The sequence below is a fragment of the Hibiscus syriacus genome, unplaced genomic scaffold (genome assembly GCF_006381635.1).
Source record: "Hibiscus syriacus cultivar Baekdansim isolate YM2019G1 unplaced genomic scaffold, ASM638163v2 tig00110429_pilon, whole genome shotgun sequence".
In the NCBI taxonomy this organism is placed as follows: Eukaryota; Viridiplantae; Streptophyta; class Magnoliopsida; order Malvales; family Malvaceae; genus Hibiscus; species Hibiscus syriacus.
The window spans coordinates 1,574,886-1,591,425 of NW_024062733.1; the positions used below are offsets into that span (position 1 = coordinate 1,574,886).

Sequence of the window (16,540 nt, forward strand, 5' to 3'; positions counted from 1 at the left end):
ATGCGAGACATCAGGGAGCAGCTTGACACATGGAACATTTTGGCTAGAGCAAGAAATGAAGGTCGTCTTTTTTCTAGAATAGACTGGCCCAAGGATCCGGAAATTGTATGTGTGTTGAATTTGATTGATACTGCTAATCTCCCCCTTTCTTGTTTTACACTTGTTTCATTACTTAGTGTGTCCAATTTTTTCTCTTACAGAGGGAGCAGGTGAAGCGGCTGTATCTTCTTCTGACTGTAAAGGATTCTGCAGCTAACATTCCTAAGAATCTGGAGGCAAGGAGAAGACTGGAATTTTTCACTAATTCATTATTTATGGACATGCCTTCAGCTAAGCCAGTTTGTGAAATGATGCCATTTTGGTATGTAGATACTAGTTCGTCTGAAAATTGACTTAAATTTGATTCTACGGTATTATCTGTCTATTGAACTAAGTAGTTATTAATTGTTCGAGTATAGTGTCTTCACCCCATACTACAGCGAGACTGTGCTTTATAGCCCCAAAGAATTGCGAGAGGAAAATGAGGATGGAATATCTACTCTCTTCTATCTTCAGAAAATCTTTCCAGGTATATCATTTCATTATTATCTTAAGTGAGGTTATTGTATTATAATGCTGTTGCTTGTCAATAGTTGAATGTTTAATCTAAGTCAAGACTTGTATCTTTTCCATCACCGTTCAATTGTCTTGGGATGAATCATATGTTGTACCCACATTGTGAAAAAAACGTATGTTGCTTTTTCTGGCACATGTCTCTTATGTTTCTGAAAGATGCTTATTTAGACTTTACATTCCATACGATATTATTTTGGTCCTTTGTTAAATCTGTTGATGATTTCTCCAATATCATTGTAGACAACAGACTGAGTGGCTGATTGTGAGGGACTTTTTTAAATGTATGGTACCATGTAATGGTTATTGTAATGTTGATGTTGAATACTTAAAATTCTTCATTGTTTTGCTTTCTTCTTGGATTCTATCTGATTCAGAAGTTCGATTAAGGGGGGAGGTGGAAAGAATAGAAACACCATTTCCTTCTTATTTGGTTACAATATATAAAAGAAAGCAATACAATGATTCCTCCCTTAACCTCAAAACCTCATTTGACTTGTTGCCACGGATTGAGGAAAGAAAAGTGGAAGGGGATCAAATTTTTCTGTGAATGACATTTGTTCTCTTATTCTTTTTCCCCTTGTAAATGCTTTATACAGTAAACGAACATTGTAACGACACCTCCAATTCTTATCCCAAAAAAATGCTTTATACAGTAAACGAGCATTGTTGTGATAGCCTAGACTCATGTATCCTTTAATATGGTTCCCTCTCCTCATCCAGTTTGTAACGCATTATTTCTTTCCCTTTACCTTTCCCTTTTTCCCTTAACCAAGCAAAATATCATATCATTTTTCTCCATTTAAAGTACCTCGATTTCCTGTTTTCCTTCCTATATATGAGCATAGGCTAGCCTCTTTTCTTTCTGGTTATATAGGTTGGAAATTGTTACGTGCTCAAGGCATTTTGGCAAAGTAATGCTTACCCTTATTGTTCATTTTAGTTGCTTGTTGCCGGTTGAGAAAAGCTTTCTCTCTCACATATAACTTGTTCCAAAAAATATAGAGGTCTTTATTTGCACCCAGGTTACCTACTATTAGTCACTGAATGGTGCTCAATCCCTTTCTCCCATTTCTGGTCAGGTTTAATAGTGTGCCACGTTGGATCGAATTATTTGCAAGCATATATTTTTGTATATCGTATAAAGAGGATTAATATTAATTTCAATCGTTGTTGTCTGGTCAATTTATTTTCTAAGATAGTTGATTCTCCGTATTTTGAATGTGGGTGTGTTGAAACATTAATAGTTTTCTAATAATTTTTGATAGAAAATAGAAGGGAAGTAAAATGTGGGAAAACAATTTGCACTGTTGCACAATTTGTAGTTGGATTTGAGAGGCTGTTGATTTCTTGTTTGACAACACAAGGGAGTGGGACGAGAAATAAGGGGCATTATGATCCCTACCTAAAACATACCCCACCGCCTTCCACATCTGTTGTAGTTCAGTTTTACTTGTGGGCTTGTGGGATTTTATTGCGTCACATCTTTTGCCTGTAGCTGAGAGTTTATTTTTGCATTGGGCGATATCTTTATGTGATAATTGTCTCTTCTTTTGACTTTAGACGAATGGGAGAATTATTTAGAGCGGATTAATGAAGGAAAGTCTGTCGGGAATGTAGAAGTTCAACAAAGTAATAGTGACTTGGAGCTTCGGTTTTGGGCATCTTATCGAGGGCAGACTCTAGCCAGGACTGGTTAGCCTCTGTTTGTTTCTGATGAAATGCCTTCTGAATTACCTTCTATGTCTGATCTAGTGTTATGTGAGATGCGGAAGGGCTGTTTTCTGTTTCAATATGATCTTTCTTATAATCTTGAACGATTTTGAAATGCAGTTCGTGGTATGATGTATTATAGAAGGGCATTAATGCTACAAAGTTACCTAGAAAGGAGATCTTTGGGAGGTATCCTCTTTAAACCTCATGTAGTATTTAAGGGTAACCTTTTTATATGATCATACCATATTGTCTTTCATTTAACAGTGGATGGGTATTCTCAAACCGACTCCCTAGCAACTGAAGGCTTTGACTTGTCTCGTGAAGCTCGAGCACAAGCAGATATAAAGTTCACTTATGTTGTTTCATGTCAAATTTATGGTCAACAAAAGCAGAATAAGAGACCTGAGGCTGCTGATATTGGTCTTTTGTTACAGAGGTATTGCTGTCTTCCTTTTATTAGTTGAAAACAGGATAATAGCGTCTAATTGACCGTAATATATAGTTGATTTGGGGGCTCACCAAACTTCCAAGATTCAATTGCGAAGTAGTGAGCCATGCTTGGTTGGTTGAAACTTTGGATGCTAAGCCTTGCAATAAGAAATTTCTTGCTACTAGCATTATAATAATATCATTTCATAAATGCTTTACCATCTTCATTCTTTTGGGTAAACCTTTTGCTTCTGTATAATTTACCTGCGATTCATGATTAATTGTACCTGGTGGTTTTTATGTTATTGTTTTGCCCTTGATTTATTGTAGGAATGAAGCCCTTCGAGTTGCATTCATACATGCTGAGGAGAATGTTGGAGCTGAGGGGAAAAGGGAATTTTACTCAAAGCTTGTCAAAGCTGATATAAATGGAAAAGATCAGGTTTGACATCGACTCTATTTTGTCTTATTTATATTATTAAAAATCCTTGATTGGCATGGATTGACGGTCACACATTTTTCTTCTTAGTAAATAGACAAGTAGTGGATTACTATATTGAATTTGTTTTGTTTGTTTGTTTTCTTTGTGTGTGTGAGCTGACCAACTCGACACTCAACTTGAAAATCAGAACCCAACAATTTACTGAGCCAATGTTTGGAAAGGCGCTGCTCCAGTTAATACTTTAAACTCTAGTGATCAATGCGGATAAGAAAATACTGTCCCCATAGGTATAGCCTCCAATGCTGCACTGATTTAACAAGGCCAATAAGCTCTCTTTCATAGGCCATCAATTTTCGGAAAATCATCTTGTTGCAAAATAGTTCCTATACCTCCACCTGAAGCATCATACACTGCAACAAATTAATTATCAAAAAGTCTTCCACAACAGTGTTGTAGTGGGGCTGGGGTGCATGTAGGGGAGACCAATTTTTTTTTTTGATAAAAAAGTGAGGTCTCATTAAAAACCCCCTTCATAACCGTCGAGCTACATAGGTAACTCACCGGACATTGGAAGGAGGAAAAGAGTACCTCAATTTTATTACTATTAAAAAGGAATCAACACATACATAACGAGCATATTACAACCAAGTCAGCCTTAAACCTACCAATAACCTTCTAAACAACACAAACTACCCACACATAATATACAACCCATATTACCCTATGCCTGACTTAGCCAAGCTATCAGCATCCCAATTCACACATCTCTTTACATGGCTAACTATTACACTTCGCTCCCTCACACAAGAAACAATATCCTTAACTATAGGGGAGACCATTTCAATATGTAATATTTTTTATATGGTTTGACACCCTTTTACTAGTGGTGTGCGTTCTGCATTCATTTTTTTCACACTAGCTGAACTAAGTAAAGTTACATAATCTAAATCAAATTTCAACAATCTTATTTTATTAATGTTCAGGAATATCTGTTTGTTGAAATGTGAGCTTGTTTCATTCTGGTTGCTTTGCAAGCACCTCTATGCTTTATCATTTCTTGGCCTGTCAGTGGGTGCCATCAAATTTTTATCATATAGATTTGATATCATATGTGCATGTTAACATTGAAATTTGTTTCAACTTTTCATCTTGTACAATGATAGGGCCATGATATGTTGTGGGAATAATGAACTATAATAACAATATATGTACATATACAGCCAGTTTATTGCCATTCTTATTTTTTTGCTTTTGCTTATATAGTTTGTTATACTTTTTTGGTTAATTATAAAATGTTTATGGTTCGTTTTGGATCGGAGTGTGGTGGTTAAGCATGTCCAGAGGTGTGCAAACTGGGAGGCAGATAATTTAGCAAAATTAGGAATTAGCTAATTGGTCTTGTTGTAGTAGTGTCTGGTTGTATTGGATTGTTCCCAGGTTGCTTAATTGGTCTTGTTGTAGTAGATTCTGGTTGTATTTGATTGTTCTCAGGTTCCTTGTTGTTTTGGTCTGGATTGGTACTTTGAATTGGTTGTATTTTCTGTTGGAATCTTAATAAAATTGAGGCACTCTTTTCCTCCTTCCAATGTTCATTGAGATACTATTTTGTATTTCAATGGATATGAAGGGTTTTTTTTAATGAGGCCAAATCTGTGATCTGGAAACTTATCCCGAGTGTGGTTCTTTGGTCTATTTGGAAACATAGGAATTCAATTGTTTTCGACAAAAAAGTTCTTGACAAGCCTTCTCTATTATTCATTGTAAGATTTAGATTAGCTAAGTGGTTTCTTGCCAAGTTTCAACAAGTTCCGATCTCAGTTGACTTGTTAATGGCGGATCCTACTTTAGCAGATGGTGTTAAGTGCTCAGAGGTAAAGAATAGAGCAGTACAAAAATGGCTTCCTCCACCTGCGGATTTCTATAAATTCAATGTTGATGGTGCTGTCACAAAGGATGGGTTGGCTGGTGGCATTGGGGGAATTCTTACAGATTCAAATGGTTCCACTTTGACGTCGTTTTCAGAAAGTGTTGGATCTGGTCCTCCTCCATTGGCAGAATTGAAGGCAATTAGGAAAGCAACTGAAATTTTCTTTTCCTCGGTTTGGTCTAATAAAGGAAGATTGATTCTGGAAACTGACTGCAAAACAGCTGTTGATTGGATTCAGTCGCCTTCTTCTGCACCTGTGTATTTTAGTAATCTAATTAAGGATATTGAGTTTTTTGTATTGTCTAGGGCGTTGATAGTTAAGTTAATTCCTAGAGTTTGTAATTGGGAGGCTGATAAGTTAGCTAAAGAAGGGGTGGGTTGACTAGGTAGTTATATTGAGGTACTCTTTTCCTCCTTCCGCTAGTTGTTCCTTATCTCTCGGAAAGGATCAATTATGAAGGGGGTTTTTAATGAGACCTCCAATTTTTATCAAAAAAAAAAAATGAGGCCTCCCTTTCTATCAAAAAATAAAATAAAATGTTTATGGTTCACTTTTCAACTAAAATGTTATAAAAGAGATTTGTTCTCTCTTTTGTTCTAGTAGCTTTTATAAATGGAGCAGCTTATCTCTTTTTTCTTTTTTCTTTCAGGAAGTATATTCAATTAAACTTCCTGGAGATCCGAAGCTTGGAGAGGGGAAACCTGAAAACCAGAACCATGCTATAATTTTCACACGTGGGGAGGCTATTCAAACTATCGACATGAATCAGGTAATCTAGTATTGTGTGCATTGTCTGCGTTGTTGTTCTGTTTTTGATAAAATTTTACTATTTTTGTAATTGAGTGCCAATTTGGAAGCTGATAAAACAACTCCCTCCCTCCCTCCCTCCCCCCCTCCTCCCTCCCTCCCTCCCCCCCCCCCCCCCCCCCCCCCCCCCCCCCCCCCCTCCCTCCCTCCCTCCCTCAGTGATAGCAAGAAATACCGGATTCTAGTATGAATCTTGTGTCTGCTTGGTTGTTTAGACTGTGGATGTTGGATCTGATGCTCTACTTTAAATGATGTAAAAAATTTCATTCAAGATCATTTATGGCTCAACGAAAAATAAACATCAACAAGTTGTGCAACCGGGGTACAATTTTTTGTGCTCAATTTGGGGCTTTGTTTTCCTCGGTTGCTTGGCTTCTGGAAATGTTATATTGCCATGCTTGTTTGTGATTCCTGGAATCTATACAGATAAGCTGCTTGTGACTGTAGCTGAGATAAGACAGTATGGATATCTCTGCTTTTGTTGGGTGTCTAACATTGCAAATATCAATATTTTAGTTTAATTTGTTGTTTCTAGTGTTTCAGTCTTTCTTATTAGGTGCTGTTCTTACTTATATGGGTGCCTTGAAATTCTTATGTTTCATATTTGTTGTATGCAATAAATTATGTCCATGTTGCGTCAATGTAGAATAATTTATAATAATGTTCGTTGTGTCGCCATTTTCTTGTTGTGTAGGACAACTATCTTGAGGAGGCAATGAAAATGAGAAATCTTCTTGAGGAATTTCGAGGAAATCATGGAATCCGACCTCCAACTATTCTTGGTGTTAGAGAGCATGTTTTTACAGGAAGGTTTGTATTAACTTTCTCATAGAAATTATCATTCTTGTATGTTTATTTATCTGTTTATCTAATAACACATGATGTGGATGTGTGTACATGCAGTGTTTCATCTCTTGCAATGTTCATGTCTAATCAGGAGACCAGTTTTGTCACTCTGGGCCAGCGTGTGTTAGCATTTCCTCTCAAGTGAGTGTAGCTACCCTAAAAGGCTATTCCTGATTATATGTACAAACTTCTCATTTTTATTATTTCCCAGAATACCTTGTAAGATCAAAATGGAATCGTGTAACTTGTGGTATACTAACACTGATTTTTGTTGTTAGCATGTCTTTTGATATTTAGCTAGCATTTGAGTTCTCAAGGGACATTCTCCTTGTATTCTCTGTCGATGATATCCTTTTGCTAGCGAGGAATATTAAGTTCTACTTTTCCCTTTTAGATTTGAAATTGAAGATTACTAAGTTCAGCTTTATTTATTTTGCCTACATGAATTTGTTTTCAAGGGAAAAATGGCTTACACATAATGTCTGTCTTCGCAGTGTTATTTTTCAAAAGAAATGTGTCTTTACACTTGTTTATTCTACTAGTTTCTGTTTTCATGTATAATTTCTTAGTTGAGTGCTTGCGAAGAGTGGTGTCTTGATTTCATGAGCTTTCCTATGAAGCATTCCGATAAGGTTCTAGCATGTTTTGTAGCCTGCATTTAATCTGTTGTCCTTGGAAGGGATTTTTGTAGTACATTACTTACATCCATTTTCATTTGCGAAAAATGCAGAGTTCGTATGCATTATGGGCACCCTGATGTGTTTGATCGACTCTTTCATATAACTAGAGGAGGGATTAGTAAGGCATCCCGTGTTATCAATATTAGTGAAGACATATATGCAGGTAAGCTTGGATGATGGGAACTTTTTGTTTCCATTTTTTGAAGTGCGTTAATATTCTCAATGCAACTACATGAGCCACTTTATTCTTTTCATTTCTTTGAAATTATTTTTGAAGGCCAGGCGTACCTGGTACATAGGTGCATATAAATGTAGGCACCATGAACCATCTGAAAAATGCATAGAGGAACTTGAGAAGATTATTCTAACTAGATAGAAATTAAAGAATGTGATATCATTCTCTATGATTTCATTCTCTATGATTTCATTCTCTATTATCGGTAACTCTGTTACTGAATGTGAACCATACAATTCCTTTCTTTTGCCATAATTTCCTTCCAGGTATCTGAGAATAAAGCACTTAACTAGAGTCATTCCAGCCACACGGGCAAAACAAACACAAGTGCTTGAAACCTCCTAGCATGAATTGAAAGCTCTTAGACCTGCAGTTGTTAGGAGATTGTTAAAATTGAAATCTTTACCAAGTAGCAACACTAACATAAAAAAGGGAGCCCAACATTGTTTCTTAAAGCTTATTTTCAGTTAAGTTCATGACTAAAGAAGATTTCTTACAGGGTTCAACTCCACATTGAGGCAGGGTAACATCACCCATCATGAATACATTCAGGTTTTCTTCTTCTTCCCCCCCCCCCCCCCAAAAGAAAAAGAAAAAAGGGTTAGTATATCATTTTTGTCTCTTGGACGTATTTTTATCTAATTTCTTGGGCTTAATTTTTCTAATGCAGGTTGGAAAAGGAAGGGATGTTGGATTGAACCAAATTGCTTTATTTGAGGGGAAAGTTGCTGGAGGAAACGGAGAGCAAGTCCTGAGTAGGGATGTGTATAGACTTGGACAACTTTTTGATTTCTTTAGAATGCTATCTTTCTTCTTCACAACTGTTGGTTATTATGTCTGCACAATGGTATTATCTCTATCTCATTTTAATTGTAAATTATGTTGCTGGTCTTCAGACACGTCTGATATTAATTTTCCATGATCGCAGATGACTGTCCTTACAGTTTATATATTCTTATATGGAAGAGTTTATCTGGTAAATAACTTTTCTTCTTTTCCCTTTCTGTTCTTTTGATGTATCATTGACACTTTTTGGTGTCTTATCATTTACTTTTGTGTAAACTTATTCTTCAGAAAGGAAGCAAATTTGGCAATCGTTATCTAATATGAGCTTCCATAGACTTCCTTTTAAACTTTATGTCATGAAAATCTTTTAAAGATAAAAAAGGTTGACAGCCAATTAATTAATTTTAAGCATGTTTAAAAATTTCATTAAAATCTGGCCAGGAGAATAAATAACCCTCCCATTGATGGGGAAGTCTGTCAAGGCTTCTTGAAGATCTTGTTCTGTTGGGCATATAGACTAGTACCTACTGAGTTATCTTGTAACTATTGTTAGCTTTTTGGAGATCCATAGGACACTGGAAATATTTATCTGGTAAAAGCCACCGTACAAAATTAGAACACATCCATCAGAGTGAAGTTATATGTGTTTGAAATGAATGGAGCGTGTACTTGAGCATGGTTTCGCATGATGTAACTTATTTCTTCATCTCCCGTTTTTTTTTTTTTTTTGAGCTAGTGCTTCGTATAAATTTGTTTGTGTTTGGGCATATTTTTTTAATATGAAGCCACTTCACTAGAAACACGAGTTGTGTCTTCAACTGTAACTTGGGTTTAAGTTGCTGTGACATATATGATATCAGTCCAACTCTTCATCTGAAAATGATTTTGTCCTCTTGTTTCCAATTCAACCAGGCTTTCTCTGGACTCGATGAGGGAATTGCTAGGCAAGCTAGGAGGTTGGGTAACACAGCTTTGGATGCAGCTCTGAATACTCAATTTTTGGTTCAGATTGGAGTCTTTACTGCCGTCCCTATGATAATGGGTTTTATACTTGAATTGGGATTGTTGAAGGTTTGTCAATCTGATTCATCAGAAGCTTTGTATTCTTTGTTCTGTAAATTGCGAAGTTTTGTTGGCCCAGTTTAGGAAACTTATCATTAAAATTTTAACAGATTAAAATCTGCCATTGCTAAGCTGCTTTTTCCCCTGTTATGATAATTTTATTGCTCCGTTTATAATAGTTTTTTCTTTCTTTCTGTTTATCATTTGTTTGGTTGTTGTGCAGGCTGTATTCAGTTTTATTACAATGCAGCTTCAGTTATGTTCTGTCTTCTTCACATTCTCCTTGGGAACTAGAACTCATTATTTTGGACGAACTATCCTCCATGGTGGTGCAAAAGTATGTATTTTCTTTTAGTTGAACATACATATGCAGTTCGTTTCATTTCTCCTTTTTCAAGTTTAATTGATGTACTTCCATATTTTGCAATTGAACCGACAGTATAGAGCAACTGGTCGAGGCTTTGTGGTGCGCCATATCAAGTTTGCTGAAAATTACAGGCTTTATTCAAGAAGCCATTTTGTTAAGGCGTAAGCAATACTCTCTGTTGAACTCTTAACTGTCTGTTAATTTCAAGTCACCAGCTAAAGGTGAAGCAGACGTGGAAACTGAGCTGGCTTGATATGTTCTGTATGAAAAAGCAATACTGTTATTATAAAAAAAAAGTAATACTGTTTTTATTTTAAAGCTTTCAAACCTAATATTTCTCAGGCTTGAAGTGGCATTGCTTCTCATAGTGTACATCGCATATGGCTACACGGACGGGGGTGCTGTTTCTTTTGTTTTGCTTACTCTTAGCAGTTGGTTCCTTGTCATCTCATGGCTGTTTGCCCCTTATATATTTAATCCATCAGGTTTTGAATGGCAAAAGTAAGTCTCTTAGCACTTTGGTTTTGCTTCTTTAGCTTTTATCCTAAGAGTTCTCAGATTTTATTCTAAGACTGCAAGTCTGCAACTTTACCACATTTTAGGTTGCCTGTCTTTTAGTTGTTACACGTCTTTTAATGTACAGGACTGTGGAAGATTTTGATGACTGGACAAGTTGGCTTCTTTATAAAGGTGGAGTTGGGGTGAAAGGAGATGATAGCTGGGAGTCTTGGTGGGATGAAGAACAGGTTTGTCATTGGGATGCTAATTAGTTCTTTATTTCTCATTTAGTTTGTCAATGCATTTGACCAGTGTTGTCAAAGCATGCACCTAGGATTTGCACCTTAGTATCATAAGGTGCACGTCTAGTGTGCCTAATGCTTTTCTGCAAAGTGATATGTGCAAAAAAGCTTGCCTGTTTGAAGTTCTCTTTCATTCCTTTTAATTTTTAGTTTTTCTATTATTGTGCCTATACTAGTGAGAAACAAAATAATATTGAAGTAGAAAGTTCTCAATATTTGAATATTCGACAGAAAACATGGGACCTTAAGGAAATCGTACATATTGGCCTACAAAAAGAAGAAAATTTATGATGTTTTGTGAATAAACTAGGCTTGTTTATAGTCATGATCACATACACACTCATGTTGTGCCTTCATTCAGGCAGTCATTTTTTGCACCTTGCTTTCAAAAGCACTATTAAAGTTGCAGCATCTAGTGTGTTTTGTGCACTCTTGACAATCTCTTCTTCACCCTCATTTGTGCGCTCTTTTTTTTTTCTTTCTTTCAAAAGAAAAATGTGTAATGAGGGATAATATTTAGTATACAAACAAGCTTTAGGTGTTGATTGTGATTGCTTGTGTACTAATAATTGCTGCTGCTCTTATGTTTCTTATTTGGAAAACATTATGTTTGTTCTGCAGATGCATATCCAGACGCTGAGAGGCCGCATATTAGAGACGATATTAAGTTTGAGATTCTTAATATTTCAGTATGGCATTGTGTACAAACTCCATCTTACTGGAAAAGATACATCCATTGCGGTGTGCTTCTTGCCCTTCTAAATTTCTGTTTCACATTGTGTTAGTTCTGTTTCTAGAATTTAATGAAGTATGTTAGAGAAACTTTTTCCCGCACCTTTCCCCCTACTTGCAATATTAATATTTACTTTGTGCCTTTTCATCAGTTACCAAATCCTTTACACCCAATGTTCTATGATAAAATGGTATGACTGGGAGTTTGAGGTTGAGGATGTGAATATCAGATCTTTTCCCTTATTCTTGTTTGTTCAGCCTGTTCTGTTAATTTACTCAAGGTCATCAAAGGGAGCTGAAACCTTGGGGGTTATTAGAGAGAACCAGATATCTTTAGGGTTTGATAAAATTCTGTTTCCTTGTGGTTTTATTCATTGTCTCTTTTAAATAGAGTTTGCTTATTGCAATAATAAAGTCGTATCAAACAGAAAAAGACATACCAAAAACAGAAGCTATTGTGATAGTTCTACCAAAAACTGACTACAAAAAACAATGCATTGTATGAATTGCCTGTTGCTTTGTTGCTTTCGACTTGAGATTGCCTAGAATGCCCTTTACCCATAAAGGGTACCATAAAATAAAAACACTGCTTAGAAGGATGAGAAAGGATAGTAACATGGCATGGAACTTTTTTTTTTTTTGATAAGAAGTAGAGGCCTCATTAAAAACCTCCTTCATGATTACTAGAACACCCTAAGATGTTCCATAATCAGTGGAAGGAGGAAAAGAGTGCCTCAAATTTTATTACTAAAAGATTAGTACAATGCATGTGATTACAACCAAGCTTACCCCCCATACAATAGAAAAACCCGAACACAAAAAGAAAAAACAACCCAACCACAAACTCCCTATCTTAGCCAATTCCAGACTTTGCTAAAACGTCTGCCTCTAAGTTTGCTGGCCTAGCTACCCAATGAATCATGGAACTTGTGGATGGAAGTTTCCAGGATTGCTTTTTCGCACATGCATGTGCTAATTATAATCTAGCCACATTGGATGAATGGAACTAACACAATTGTGTGGAGAAAGTGAGTAGTTCCAGTGGAACAGATCATATAAGCAACGAACTGTCTGATCGCTTTTGTCAATTTTGTTTAGAGAAAATCGCCTCAGTGACCAAAAATGCCTTATAATATACATTTTAACCAACATTTTTTGGATTTGCCAAAATGACCAACAAAATCGCAATGCGATCTCTAATTCGCAACGCGATTTCCAGTATCGCAAATTCGCGTTGCGATAGTTGAAAATCGCGTTGCGATAGTCTACAGTTGTCGTTGCGATTTTTCAAATCCGTTGCGATAGTCTACAGTGTCGTTGCGATTTTCCATTTCGCGTTGCGATTTTCCATTTCGCGTTGCGATAGTCTACAGTGTTGTTGCGATTTTTCAAATCCGTTGCGATAGTCTACAGTGTCGTTGCGATTTTCCATTTCGCGTTGCGATAGTCCCGAGACGAGACGTATTACCACGACCACGACCCGACCCGAGACGAAACGAGACGAGACAAGACGAGACGGCGGCGGCGGCGGTGGCGCGCGAGAGTCCCCCTTGTTCTCTTTCACTCAACAAGGAAATGGGAAATCCAAGCCTTAAATACACTTCCCAATAGTGTTTCCAATACTATGTGGGATTGAGCATTACTCAACACTTCAAAAAAAATATAGCAATTTTTGTAGCATGTTTCCCAGTTAATCCATATCTAAAAATATTAAAACATTTTATCATATTAAAACTATATGTATAAGTTTGAATTGAAATGTAGATATCTACAACTCTTTTAATTCTCTTGATAAAATGATAAAATGTTTTAGATATGGATTAAGTGGGAAACATGCTACAAAAATTGCTATATTTTCTTTGAAGTGTTGAGTAATGCTCAATCCCACATAGTATTGAAAACACTATTGAGAAGTGTATTTAAGGCTTGGATTTCCTATTTCCTTATTGAGTGAAAGAGAACAAGGGGGACTTTCGCGCGCCGTCGCCGTCGTCTCGGGTCGGGTCGTGGTCCTGGTCGTGGTCGTGGTAATACGTGTCTTCGACACGTCCGCGCGGATATTATCTTTTTAGAGAAAATTCTTAAAAAACAAATGCAATACCATTTTTTAGACTATCGCAACGCGAAATGGAAAATCGCAACGACACTATCACAACGCGAAATGGAAAATCGCAACGACACTGTAGACTATCGCAACGCGAAATGGAAAATCGCAACGACACTGTAGACTATCGCAACGCGAAATGGAAAATCGCGTATCGCAACGCGAAATGGAAAATCGCAACGCGATTTTTAACTATCGCAACGCGAAATGCAACGCGAATTTGCGATACTGGAGATCGCGTTGCGAATTAGAGATCGCATTGCGATTTTGTTGGTCATTTTGGCAAATCCAAAAAAAGTTGATCAAAATCGTATATTATATGGGATTTTTGGTCACTGAGACGATTTTCTCTTTTGTTTATGCATATGCAAATCATTATTCAGACCATTATTCAAGAAAATTCATATTATAACTTCTTGATCGTTTCATTTTGCTTTGCAGCTTTATGGGTTGTCCTGGATTGTGTTGGTTGGATTTGTCCTCCTGTTCAAGGTCAGTACCATTTATCATTTGAGGAGGTCAAACTTTGCAACCTTCCACGGAAGCGACTGTTCAACTATGTATTTATTTATTTATTTATACATGCATTGCATTTTATCTTTATTTTTAATTTTCTGACTGCCGGAGGTCTTCCACGGAAGCTGCTCTCAACCTGGCGTTGGGGGCAGCCTACTACCCTACCTCCCCCTTACCCCATTGCATATGGGAATAAGGTTTTGTTATTGTTGTTGAAACTTTGCAACCTTCTGAACCCACACTTCCCTGAAAAAAATAATCTCCAATGTACTGCCTTTTGTTTAGGGTGTCTTAATGATTGATATCATCTATTGGCTTGCAGATACTCAGCTACAACCCTAAGAAGTCTCATGACTTAAAGCTGGTGATGCGATTTATGCAAGGGGTTATATCCATCGGACTTCTTGTTGCCCTTTGCCTTGTTGTTGCCTTTACTAGGTTATCAATTGCAGACTTATTTGCAAGCACCCTTGCTTTCATTCCAACTGGATGGACTATATTATGTGTAAGTAACTAACTAATATTCCTGCTTTGGATATATTTCTCTTGATTGAAGTAACTATTGTTAACAATGGCACTTGTGTGACCTTTTTCGGGAATATGCAAAATCCTCATAGCTCATACTCAAATTTATCTCAGTAATTACTGTTTTCTGATTCAACCATGAAAGCTCATTTTGGTAGATGAGCCTCAACGAGTGAGTTCAAGCAGTTTCATCTATATCTTGAATTGAGCTCAGGCTTTCTTATAGCTAGAGCTTTGTTTGACTCGATTACACGGAGTTTTTCCTTTTTTCTGAGTTATATATTTTTAAAAGGATTTTGGTGGCCTTTGTCCACTAGCTTATCTCGTGGGCTGTTGTATTTGAGCGGTAGTTCCCTAGATGCAGGAACCAGTTTTATCTTTGCAGATAGTTGATTTCGTTAGCTTGGTTCTCCAGTTTTTTTTCGAGTTCAAACTAATGTACTATATGGTGTTACATTTTGTCTCTAACAATCATGGATCCAATTCTGTGGTGTTTTCGTACAGCTGGCTGTAACATGGAAGAAGGTAGTAAGGAGTTTGGGATTATGGGATTCAGTGCGAGAAATGGCGAGATTTTACGACGCAGGAATGGGGACAATCATATTTGCACCAGTAGCAGTGTTGTCATGGTTCCCATTCATCTCAACCTTCCAGTCTCGCCTTCTCTTTAACCAAGCCTTTAGCCGCGGGCTGGAGATTTCTCTCATCCTTTCAGGAAACAAAGCTAATGTGGAGAAATGATTTCTACACCACCTTTATATTTGAATGCCGCCTGCTGCATCCACTAATTTGTTTTTGTACACCTCTTTGATCTATTTTCCTGTCAATGGTTAGTCTTCTCGTGCATTTCTTATTTAATTATACATTTAAACTAGAATCCTTTTATTCTTGATTTTACATTATTGGTATTCACCGTTCACGGTTCCTTATATATATATATATATATATAGTATGGTGAGAAATTGGAGAGGGCTTTACCATTTAACTTTTGAGTACTGCTTTATATTAATCAAAGAATTTGATTTTTTTCACGTCCAATAAACGTGGTACTAAACTACCGCAAAGTAGCAAGTTGGAACTGCTTTTAAGGTCGAGAAAAGATTCTTGGGAAATGGTATCTGTTTTGAAATGGAATTATTAGTCGTCCCAAAGTAATGTTGTATGTGCTTTTAAAATAATGACGTGATATATGTCATGTGATTTAAAGTGATGATATGATGTGTTATGTTATTCAAAAAATTGATGATGTATGTCATGTATTTTGGTGAAGTATGTGTCATTCATTCAAAGTACGGTGTGTATTATGTCATTCAAAGTAATAGTGTGATATATCATGTTATTCAAAGTGATATAGTATGTAGGTCAGTTAATTTTAATTTTACTTTTGATGGTGTATTACTCAAAAGTGTGGTTAATATAATGTCCCTTGTTTGAGTTGTCAAACAGGTAATCATCTACCTCTCAAATCCAACCACAAATCGTGCAACAGTGCAAATTACTTTCCCACATTTTGAATAAACTTCCCAGCTGTTTTCTATCAAAATTATTAGAAAAATGGCAATGTTTCAGCACTCTCACATTCTAAATACGGATAATCAACTTTCTTAGAAAATAAATTGACCATGCAACAGCCATTGCAAATAATTTTAGTGTAAATTACACGAATTGTCTTCTTCATTTTTTGTATGACCAAATTTGGTCATTGGTTCAAAAGTTAGTATATTTGGTCCTTTGTGTTATTGATTGTTTCGATTTTAGTCCACTGTCTTATTAACTCGTTTACGAAAGAAAGTTTGAATTGACAAAAAAATAAAAATAAAAAACCCACGTGAGTTGGGTTTCTTTGAGGAGATGAATTCTTTGTTGGGCTTCTTGTCTCAGTTGCAAGCTAAGTTGTTGAGCTATTTTCAGTTTTCTCTCAGGATCTAATTTGTTTTCAACTTCGAAATCTTT

General features: G+C 36.4%; 1 protein-coding gene across 1 annotated transcript in view; it reads left to right on the top strand.

The window, feature by feature from the left end:
- Nucleotides 1–15,493, top strand: part of LOC120125097 (callose synthase 10) — a 36,217-nt gene extending 20,724 nt beyond the window's left edge. The window contains exons 29-51 of the mRNA XM_039143584.1: nucleotides 15–105; nucleotides 201–361; nucleotides 459–568; nucleotides 2,176–2,307; nucleotides 2,446–2,514; nucleotides 2,593–2,764; nucleotides 3,088–3,199; nucleotides 5,777–5,896; nucleotides 6,629–6,744; nucleotides 6,838–6,921; nucleotides 7,511–7,623; nucleotides 8,195–8,247; nucleotides 8,366–8,542; nucleotides 8,624–8,671; nucleotides 9,394–9,552; nucleotides 9,767–9,880; nucleotides 9,983–10,071; nucleotides 10,253–10,411; nucleotides 10,554–10,656; nucleotides 11,332–11,451; nucleotides 13,988–14,038; nucleotides 14,385–14,567; nucleotides 15,092–15,493. Of these exons, the coding sequence (XP_038999515.1) occupies nucleotides 15–105; nucleotides 201–361; nucleotides 459–568; nucleotides 2,176–2,307; nucleotides 2,446–2,514; nucleotides 2,593–2,764; nucleotides 3,088–3,199; nucleotides 5,777–5,896; nucleotides 6,629–6,744; nucleotides 6,838–6,921; nucleotides 7,511–7,623; nucleotides 8,195–8,247; nucleotides 8,366–8,542; nucleotides 8,624–8,671; nucleotides 9,394–9,552; nucleotides 9,767–9,880; nucleotides 9,983–10,071; nucleotides 10,253–10,411; nucleotides 10,554–10,656; nucleotides 11,332–11,451; nucleotides 13,988–14,038; nucleotides 14,385–14,567; nucleotides 15,092–15,328 (2,773 nt within the window). The 3' untranslated portion in view covers nucleotides 15,329–15,493. The remainder of the gene's footprint in view (nucleotides 1–14; nucleotides 106–200; nucleotides 362–458; nucleotides 569–2,175; nucleotides 2,308–2,445; nucleotides 2,515–2,592; nucleotides 2,765–3,087; nucleotides 3,200–5,776; nucleotides 5,897–6,628; nucleotides 6,745–6,837; nucleotides 6,922–7,510; nucleotides 7,624–8,194; nucleotides 8,248–8,365; nucleotides 8,543–8,623; nucleotides 8,672–9,393; nucleotides 9,553–9,766; nucleotides 9,881–9,982; nucleotides 10,072–10,252; nucleotides 10,412–10,553; nucleotides 10,657–11,331; nucleotides 11,452–13,987; nucleotides 14,039–14,384; nucleotides 14,568–15,091) is intronic.
- Nucleotides 15,494–16,540: the final 1,047 nt, after the last annotated feature.